Genomic DNA, 11,052 nt, shown 5'->3' on the forward strand with positions numbered 1-11,052 from the left:
CCAGGGCCGAATTGATCGACAAGGCTCTCATCATATACTCCCTCCTATCGTGTCTGGGCAGAATTGCAGACACTTTCAAATTCAACCCTAATTCTCGGCTTTTTTTCAACAGTGACCTGTACTTGTTGAGTAATTCTGCCGGTCTCCTACTCTTAATATCATTAGTGCCAACGTGTACAACTATATCACCTTTTGTGCCCTTGAAAGATGATATCCGCTCTACAACGTCATCAACCTTTGCCCCTGGCAGACATACCCTGGTCCTGTTCCACCTATCCTTTTTACATAGCATGTTCCCCGTTTCCCTGACAATAGAGTCACCAACAACTAATAGTTCCTGTGGGACCAGCGCATTCTGCCTTGGGGGTTGCCGCTGTGTTGCGTGATGACCAAGTGCAAGCTCTGGCGTTGATGTGGGCAGCTGAGAGCTTGATGGGCCCCTCAATTTATTTCCTTCGAGGGCATCCACCCTGTCCTTCAAACTCTCATATTGGCCCATAACAACGCTGAGTTGTCGCCTGATTTCCTTACACTCCTTACATCGCGCACACACAAAGACATCCCCCATGCCAATATCATGTTCCGTTCCAGAGAGTTCGGCAAACATTTCACAAGTTGCACATTTTTTTAGGCTGTGACGCGTTGGAGAATCGCCCCCCTCAGTTCTCCCCCGAGTCACAACACTCCTGCCACTTTGTGCCCGTTGCTTTGCTGCTCTAGTTCGGGGCATGGTAGTTTAAATTAATAAAATCAATAAATTAAATGTCAGTAGTATTTGAATAGAAACTATGAAATAGAAACAGTGAAGCGTATTACTATATAATTATGCGTTAGAGCTACCTCAATTAAAAAATTTGAATTCCCTACAAAAACTTTGAATTCCCTATATACAAAAACAATGGCTACAAAAATCGAACAAAAATAACGGTTTTACCTATCGTAAGTAAAATCCACAAAACTCTTTATCTAAATTAAAATAAAAAATAACCAGCGTAACTATAACTATATGACTACGTATTAAGTACAATATAAAACAACAATCATGTAAATAAAAGGCAAACACTTATCGTTTTTGTGGAGCCTGTAACTTTTTAGTATTAAAAAGTTACAGCTTTAGTATTAAATTAGATCCTAACATTAAATTAGTATTAGATCCTAACATTAAATTAGCATTAATTTAATACTAACATTTAGTATTAAATTAGATCCTAACATTTTAAACAACAAAAAAATAACAATAATATTAACATATTGACTAACCTTTTGATGTTCTCTTCAAGTTTTCCTTCGACTGAAGTAAAACTTCCCACTTCTGAGCACGTCTGGCAAGCACAGGGAGATAAAGTGACTGTAACTTATCATATGAAGCATAATCAAAATTTTTTGGCCATTCAAATCCATAACTATCAGTTCTGAAATCAGGAAAAAATAATATAATGTATAACTGAAAAGCTAAATCACAGTATTTATCCTTTTCCCATTTACAAAAGAAAATTTTGTTTATACCCTGGTTGTCAAAGTGTTAATCATTTTGACAACGAATACATATAATCATTAACCATGTTTAGCAGTCACACTGGGTTGAACACTAGTCCACTCAAATGTACGTGCTGCTGCACTCTCACACTTGACTATTCTTCTACATCTAGCTTCAAATGCTAAACAGAACTATGCATTAGCCTTACAAATAAAAGCCAAAATGAAATAATCAAACAATTGTTTCATGACTTATCTTGACTTCATTCCTTAAATCTTCACTGCTTAATGCATATAATTTCAATGAAAATTTATAGCAATTACGGGAAATTGCTATAAATTTTCATTGTAAAGAGTTATTCATGAAAATAATTACTCATTCTCTAACTATATTAAGAGTTATTATTATTACTACACTGAAATGTTTTATATCTTAAGGAATGGATACTACAATCAAAACCAAATTTACCCAACCCCAACTATGGAGAAAGCACATTATATTAAGCTTTCACTTAATGAAATTTGCTATTTCGGCTTTAAGCAAGACAGTGGTGGAATTAGCATTTCTGGTATCTGCACTCATCATATAAGATGATTTATATTTACACACCCACTTATTTAACACATAACTGAAGTTGTTTTAAATATATAAATTAATATTAAAATGTATTTCAAGAAAACTATCACAGTGTGAGATGTGTTACGTTTATATTCCAATACGTGATTACTGAAAAATGCATTTTTTTCTTTCGTAATACCAGGACTGAGCAAATTCAGTATAATTTTAGGAGCTAGACATTAATTTGTTATAAAATCATTTTACTTACCAGTACAGTGCAATTAGGTCTGTTCTATTTTGAGTATTGACAGCTACATCAGTACTGTTGGCTAGGCTTAATATCTCATATTTATATTGATCACTACATCATGGCATGTTATGTTTAAGCTTTTACAACCCTCATGGAATACAGTAATTCCACCATATATGAAACCAAAGAAAAAAGTATGGCAGATATGGAACCATAACCAGAAAAAGGTTTTTCAAGTGATTTATGTTAGTAACTTCTGAAAAAAAAACTTTGGAGTGTAATCACTGCCAACACTTTATTAGTTTTCCTACTCCAAATTTATTTTTCAAAACTTGGTTTACATATATGCATTACCCTATATAAATTTTACTGCACAGCAAACATTCTTGAAACACCACACTAAAATATACATTTATATTAAAAGAAATTAGCATTAGCAGAGGCATATGATGCAAGAAAGCAAGCTTATGTAGCATCAGCCAAAAAAAAAAAAAAAAAAACCATTTCATACCTCCAATTCTCTCTAAACATTTGTCCAGTTCCTCCTTGAATTTATTTAAGCTATCAACTTCCACAATGACAGATGGAAGCTTGTTCCAGCAATCAACAACCTGCTGGCTAAAGGTAAATTTTCGCACATCTATTTTATAACTGTCTTTCCTCAATTTGAATTTATGGCCACTCAGGTTCGTAATCTGAGCAAGAGGAAGAAGCCCATCAGAATTAAGTCTGCTCAACCCATTCAAAGCCTTATACACCTCAATCAGATCACCTTGCAGGTGCCTAGTCTCCAGATGCTGCAATTTGCAGAACCTTTCTTGGTAAGACCACCCTTGGTAAGTTCCACTATTGATTCCAACTGTTTCCAGTCCTTTGCTTAAGTTGAATGTTAAAACATTCAACTTAAACTTCTGTTTATTCATCTATTTCATAGCTTTCTCTGAACAGTATTCTGATTATTGGTTTTACAGTTGTTGTTATTTGGTTTTTAGGAGCATTAGCAACTAAGGCCATATTGCTCCGGGGATATGCAGTGGTCATTCCCTGACCATTCCGCACCCTCCGTATTTGGTGGTCACAGGCGCGAACCCCGGTCTAATCAAGAAATGTGTACTACGCACTGTCGCTCCTACTCACCTGGCTACAGAGGCACCAGTTTTACAGTGCATTAGTCTTAAACCATACTGCAGTTGTTTGGTTTTTAGGAGCATTAGCAACTAAGGCCATATTGCTCCGGGGATATGCGGTGGTCATTCCCTGACCTTTCCACATCCTCTGTATTTGGTGGTCACAGGCTTGAGCCACGGTCTAATCAAGAAGCATGTGCTAGGCACTGCTGCTCCTGCCCACCTGGCTACAGAGGCACACCATACTGCAGAAAGAGATATGTCTACAGAAGTGTGCGTATATGTTCATGGGCATGTTATTCAGACTTAAATGTTTAGAATAACTCAAAGAACAAAAAAAATCTTCTTTCTGCTTAAAACTGACTAATTACAACCCAATCCCAAGAATTTTATGAATTCTTCCAATCTCTGACAGGATTCAAACTCGACTCTCCAAATAAGTGACAAGCGGTTTCTACACAGAAAAGAGCACTGATATTTAAATGACATACACTTATTGTAACTGATCTAAGATAGCTTATCTCCATTTCAAACAGGGCTTGAATGAAAATGTATCAATTTTCTATAATATAGTTCTTTTACAACTGAAGCAAGTATTTTAAGAAATCATTTCTGTGTCCTTTAAATGTGAATTTATCACATTATTTGTTCAACAGATGCTTTTCCAGCCCAAAACATTTTATATTTCTGTCCAAGTTTTTTTTTTATTTTTTTAATGATAATTGTTAAAAAGACTGGCTGTGGCCCTGGGATAGCAATATGTGGCCATTAGTATGCACATTGCAAGATTAAGACTGCACCTTGGCAAAAAAAAAAAAAAGAGATGCTAGTACAGCAGCTACCAAAAACAGTTACAAGGAAGATGTAAAATTCTTTAGCCACCCAGGCATTGTTGTGGAGTCATCATAGGTTATTTAACCATATAGCTGGTCTATGACAACTAAAATTCAATAGTATCTCCATCTCTCCCTGTCTCAAGCCCTCTCCTTCAGTCCAATACAACCTCTATGAAATCATCCAGCATTCCAATTCTCCTTCTTGGTCTCTTGCCCATCACTTTCCCTTTAATTACATATCTTAACAAACCCTCTCCCTTCACATTTCCAATTCAATTTTTCTCAATGCTGCATTCTACATACAGGTGCTTCAAAGCCTATTGAAGCACATTTTCCAATTAGCACCAATGGACTTCTTCCTCTTTCTCAAGGTGAAAACAGTCCTCAAAGAAAAGGAATTTCAGGAAGTTGAAGAGATAGAAAAAAATGTAACCACTGAACTGAATAACATCTCTTTGGATGCCTTCACTGATTCTTTTCAGAAACTTTTAAGGCATTCAATCAGCTGGCGATTACTTTGAATAAAAACCTTTTTTGAGCTCTTTCACTTTGTGTTCTTTTTTTTATTGCATCAGCCCAGGAACTTCACTGCCCAATATTTGCGGCGTTCCAAGACTTACCGTGAACAGCAAAAATCCGTGAATGACTACTGTCCCCTCCCTGGTTACTCCCCTCTCAGAAAAACATTTTTTTAAAAGTAAGTGTGCATCCAACTGTCAGTGTTCAGCATTCATTAGAAGTTCGGTGGCTTATTTCTTCCACACCTTTTTTTAAGAGATATTTTCCTTCTTGTAAATGCCAATAAAATAAAAATAAGAGAAATCAATAAAATGATTTATTATTAAATTTCTCAACATTTAAATCAAAATTAAAGAAAAATAATTTTTAATGGGAGACTAATTTAACAATGGGAGATCAAAATTGAGGAGTGTGTTATAGGCCTAATGACTCTGATGAGTATAATAAGGAACTGTACAGGGAAATAGAGTGGGCCAGTAAATCAGAGTCTTATAATGGGGGATTTTAATTTCCCAGATATTGACTGGAATTTGTGGGTTGGTCACTCACACACTAGCAAGGCTTTTGTGGATTTATTGGATGATTGTTTTCTACATCAGCATGTTTGGGAGGCAACTACAGGGAGTAATACTCTTGATCTGATTATCAGTAGTGATTCTTCATGCATTAGAATCTGCAGAAAAAGAAACCACTAGGTGGCAGTGATTACAGTGTGCTGAAGTGGAATTTACTCAAAGCGGTAACTACCATCAGGGGTAAAGGGAAGGGTTTTTGCTTTCGTAAAGGTGACTACAGTGATGAGACAGTATTTAAATTCTATATGGTGGGACCAACTGATGATGTTACCAAAAGCAAATTCAAAATGGGAAGCATTCAAAGAATTTATCTTGGAAGCTACGAGGCTCTACATACCAACTAAGAAATATTCTTCAAGGTTTAGGCCTAAATGGATGTCAGATGAACTAATGAGACATGTGGCAGAGAAGAAAAATTCTTGGTATACATATAAATTAATGGGTGACATGGAAGCCTATGATAGATATAAGCTAGTCTGTAACCAAGTCACAAAGGAGATTAGACAGGCAAAGGCAGATTATGAGAAATCCTTGGCAAAGGATGCAAAGAAAAACAAAAAAGAGTTCTTTACCTATGTAAACTCTAGAAGGAAAGGGATGAATCAGATTTGTCCACTGGATATTGATGGTTCAACTGTTGATGATCCTGCTCGGGTGGCTAACAAACTAAATGAGTATTTTGAATCTACATTCACCCATGAGGAGTTATTCAGGGAGGGTAATGCCAGAGGTGAGTTAAACTCTGGCAGTGAGCTGTATGATTTTGTAATAACTGAGAGGAAAGTGGAGGAAAAATTGAAGATAAACATAAAAAAGGCACCCGGAGTGGACGGGATCTATCCAGTTATATTAAAGGAGGCAGCAAAGGAAGTAAGCAAACCCTTAGCCATAATTATGAGAGCTTCCTTGGACTCACGGGAGGTACCCACAGACTGGAGATGTGCAAATGTGACCCCAATTCACAGAGGAGGATCAAAGGGCAACACAAATAATTATAGACTTGTTAGTTTAACTTCTGTTCCAGGAAAATTAATGGAGGCACTGGTTAAAGAAGCACTGCAGGCTCATCTAGACAAGACTTCAGTTATAGCTCGGACACAGCATGATTTTGTTAAGGGAAACCCTTGCCTGACCAATTTGATTGGATACTATGGTGTGGTCGCAAAGGAACTGGATGCAGGGAATAACTTTGATATCATATATTTGGATCTTAGAAAGGCTTTTGATACTGTTGCACATGGAAGACTGCTGCGCAAATTGGAGCAGTGTGACATTGGAGACAAATTGCTGCTATGGATAAAGGGATGGTTGAGTGGGAGAAGACAGAGAGTGGTAATCAATGGACACTGCTTATCGTGGACTAATGTTATTAGTGGAGTCCCTCAGGGTTCAGTATTAGGTCCATTGTTGTTTTCTGTATTTATAAATGATATTGATGATGGTATATAAAGCTTAATATCCAAGTTTGCAGACGATACGAAGGTTGGCAGGGTTGTTAAGGACACTAATGACAGTACACTGCTGCAACAGGATCTAGAAAAGTTGAGCAGATGGTCTGAGAGGTGGTAAATGAAGTTTAACATTGACAAATGTAAAGTGCTACATATGGGAAGCAGCAACCCCAGAGTGACGTATCAACTCAGTGGTACTACAATGACAGTGGTAGAGAACGAAAAGGATCTGGGGGTAATTGTGCAGGCAGATATGAAGTTTTCTGAGCAGTGCAGACGGTCTGCAAGAGTAGCTCATAGTGTCTTGTCAATGATATACAGGACTTTTTCTAGCAGGGATAAGGAGATGATTATCCCCTTATATAAGGCAATGGTCAAGCCACACCTAGAGTACTGTATACAGGTCTAGAGGCCTCATTTTAAGAACGATGTAGAGCTGTTGGAACGAGTACAGAGCGAGGTGATCTGATTGAGGGGTATAAAGCCTTGAATGGTTTGAGCATGCTCAATGCTGATGGGATTCTTCCTCTCACTCAGAATAATCACCTGAGAGGGCATAAATTCAAATTGAGGAAAAACAGATGTAGGATAGACGTGCGGAAATTTGCCTTTAGCCAGCGGGTGGTTGGTTCCATCCCTTCCAGACTTCCATCCCTTGTCGTGGAAGTTGATAGCCTAAATAAGTTTAAGGCTCAGCTGGACAGATATTTTGAACGAACAGAGGGGTGAAGTGGAAGTGGTTTTTTTTTTTTTTTTCTCTTTTTTTTTTTTTGGCTGATGCTGCATAAGCTTGCTTTCTTGCATCAAATGCCTCTACTAATGCTAAATGCTAATGCTAAGTACTTAAATTTTCATTACATTCCATTTCGATTTACTTGCACACCATGTGCTAAAAGATCAACTTAGTCACTTTTCAAGTGAAATATTTCTTCAAAATGTAGCCATATATATTTAGAAATAACGATGTTAGAAACAAAATCTTTATTTCTTTTGTTCAATGTAAGTGAAATACTAATGTATTAGTATTCAGGACCGTACTTAAACTTCTCAGGGGCCTATGGCACTAAGCTCTTGCCCTTTAAAAATAGCAGAGTCCAAAAAAAACAAAAAAAACTTGCATATATAAATATAATCAGAAAAAAAAACAATTATTTTTACTGATCTGATCTGTTTAAACACAAACATTGCAATACTGTGAAATATATAAAGAACAGTACTGAACTAAACTGTATCGCAACAACCCGTGAGGGTATGATGACCAGCTGTACGACTTTGGCAAATCACTTTAAAAATTTGAGATTAGAGACCACGCAAAGCTCCCCTCATATGAGGGGAGCTTTGCGTGCTCAGGAACAGGCGCTCAGGAACAGGCACTTTGCGTGCTCAGGAACAGGAACAGTACTAACAGTACGTACTCAGGAACAGGCATATGAGGTGCTAGCCTTGGGCGAGGCCCAAGGCTAGCACCTCATATGCCTGTTCCTGAGTACGTACTGTTAGTACTGGCAAATGATTCAACGAAGCAAGCTGTTGTTATTTGGTTTTCAGGAGCATTAGTAACTAAGGCCATATTGCTCCATGATATGCAGTGGTCATTCCCTGACCTTTCCGCATCCTCCGTATTTGGTGGTGACGGGCTCGAACCCCGGTCTAATCAAGAAGCGTGCTACGCACTGCTGCTGCTCCTTCCCACCTGGCTACGGAGGCGCCCTCGAAGCAAGCTAAAACAGCATCAGCACTGGGGTGGGGGTGAGATGGGAAGGGAAAATACCCACCTCATCTGTCCATCCTCTAATAATAATATTTTGTATTAATATCAAGCAATGGATGACTCACATATTTATGAACAATATTTTTCTCCCAAGAAACTTAAGGACTGAATATCGTGTCTTTGAAATGATTACCAAGAACACATATTATAAGACTGCAAAGTAAAAAGCAATCAACAAGTCCAAAAAATTAACTTTTAAATTGGAGGACAATTCCTCTATATGACTGATGTTACAAAATGACCATGGCCACTGAAATGCAAACCTCTGTACCCCACCCAAACTTGTGCCTGAGCCATCATACAAATTTCCATTATAAAGGTTTACAACTCCAAAACAGCAATGCAAAATGTAGGTGCAACAATCCTATCCCTTTTCCAGATATTATACATTACATTTTTATTGGATTGCCCAGTAGTAACACAGTCTTGCACTGAATTGTTTCGGATTCTACTAAACAAAGACTTGAACATTTCAACTGTACTCAAAGATAGACAATGAGTGGGGTGATACTTAGTTTATATTTTAAGTCAACTGAGGGTGAAACTTATTTCTAGATTCTTTAAAATTCCTTTCTGCATAATTCCTTTGCAGCATGCCACATAATTTGTGAATAGAAAAAAAACCAAAAAAAAAAAAACCACTTTCATATAAAATATTCAAATGGTATAGTGATAAACCATTGCTAAAAAATATGTGTTTGGAAATTACTAAAGCAAGCTGCTCATATACGACAGATAAAATTCTCATGGAAAAGGTATTACATAAGGAGTGCAGTATTTCAAATAATACTATCTAATATTATCATTATGCATGACTAGTAGCGCAAAATAAGTGACGAAAACGCCATTCACTGGAGACGAACGGGAGGCGTTGATCCTGCGGAGTACATTAGCTGACACGCCTCCCAAGCATGTTACAGTTTCCATATGAATAGACTTGGTGGGAGGTAGGAAAAGGGTAGAGTATCAATTTGTTTTCTCCTTCTAATTTTTTAATTTTTTTTCTTAAAATTAAACATAAACTTGGTACATATATCAAAGTTCAGTCTACTCTCTCGCGCTATTTTTTTTTCAAGTACAGGGGCAAAAAAAAAAAGTTTTTGCACAGAGTATAAATATGGCTTTGCAATTAATGTACGTCCCACGCGGTGTCAATTATTCCATTCATTCTCCGTAATTACCTTGTGTGAGGCAACTCTTCCATTCCTGACATCTAAATCTCGTTCTCAATGCAGCTAACACAGACAATGAGCTTTACAAATAACCACGAAAACCAGTAAACTTCGAATAAGCTGAGTTGCATTCTGTGGTATATCATAAGCAGGAGAAATTATCGCTGGTGTTGCAACCATCTCACTGATTCCTTTATTCAGTTATTACAGTAATCATATGCATAACAGATAGATTTAACCTAATGTTTTTAACTGGCATAAAATATGCAAATTTTTCATAACGCGATATTAAACACTAAATCAGAGGTAAAAGGAGACAATGTTTGAGAGAGCAACTTAAAAAACAAGAGTGAATTATTTAAAACAAAACTATAATGAAACAAACGAGAAAGCATAAAAAAACAGGTGAGTTATCGTTTATTAATTACAGAACTTTTAATAATAAACTATCTGCTCCGATCATAAATTTCAGGCAAAAAAAGGCGAAAAAAAATCGCAACTCATATTTAAAGTAATAGGAATCTTTTAATCGATTAATACTGGATCAACATTATGGTACATTTGTAAATCAAAATCTTCACCAAAAATAAATAATGAAGAAAACAAAGGTTTGAAAAATATGGAGCGGCATTCTTCGGATTGTGTTTTCCAGGTTTATAGTACAATACAATCGGTATTTATTATTATTATTTTAATATACATAGACATTTTATTTTGAAATAATTACAAAAACACTGCACTGCCGGTGGCAACCTGTCTAATTTGTAATTTTCCATACTGTCCAACGATTTCTATTTAATGTATATTCATCGTGAAATGGTAAGAAAAATCTTTGTGGAAAAAAAAAAAAAAAAAGGGAGAAAATTGTACTCAAAATTCACACAGTGTAACACGATATTAGAGAAGCGCTTCCCGGTTATTACAATTTTTTCTGTAACCATCCCACCTTTTCATCCAACCATCCCATTTGCTTCGTGAAATGTATAAGATATCACCCCCTCGCGTTACAGTACTCTGATTCCGATAAACAATATCTGAAACAGCATCCAAATCAGGTTGATCAGTTGTTTTAGAATTTGTGGCAAGTCACCTAAGACCATCCAGGTGGCAAATGCCGCAGTTCGAATCGCGTCAATGATGCGAGGGATTTTTAATACGTGGTCGAATTAATCTGAGCAGAGAACTGCATGTTTTTTTTTTTTTTTTTTTGCCTGCTGGAAACTGGTTTTCGTCCAGAAAATCAACCAAAGAATATATGCAATTACACAAACAATATGCTAACGCCTCATAGCCTTCGTTGCTTTGGCGCTTAACAC

General features: G+C 36.7%; 1 protein-coding gene across 1 annotated transcript in view; it reads right to left on the reverse strand.

Moving 5' to 3' along the window:
* The window catches only part of LOC150091088 (growth hormone-regulated TBC protein 1-like), a 214,834-nt gene extending 204,984 nt beyond the window's left edge, over positions 1-9,850 (reverse strand). Inside the window, exons 1-2 of the mRNA XM_090381738.1 lie at positions 9,746-9,850; positions 1,261-1,412 (exon numbers count right to left, since the gene is read on the reverse strand). Coding sequence (XP_090237864.1) covers positions 1,261-1,412; positions 9,746-9,777 — 184 coding nt within the window. The 5' untranslated portion in view covers positions 9,778-9,850. The remainder of the gene's footprint in view (positions 1-1,260; positions 1,413-9,745) is intronic.
* Positions 9,851-11,052: the final 1,202 nt, after the last annotated feature.

This window comes from Mastigoproctus giganteus, chromosome 1 (genome assembly GCF_048544385.1).
Source record: "Mastigoproctus giganteus isolate SK-2022 chromosome 1, ASM4854438v1, whole genome shotgun sequence".
Lineage (NCBI taxonomy): Eukaryota > Metazoa > Arthropoda > Arachnida > Uropygi > Thelyphonidae > Mastigoproctus > Mastigoproctus giganteus.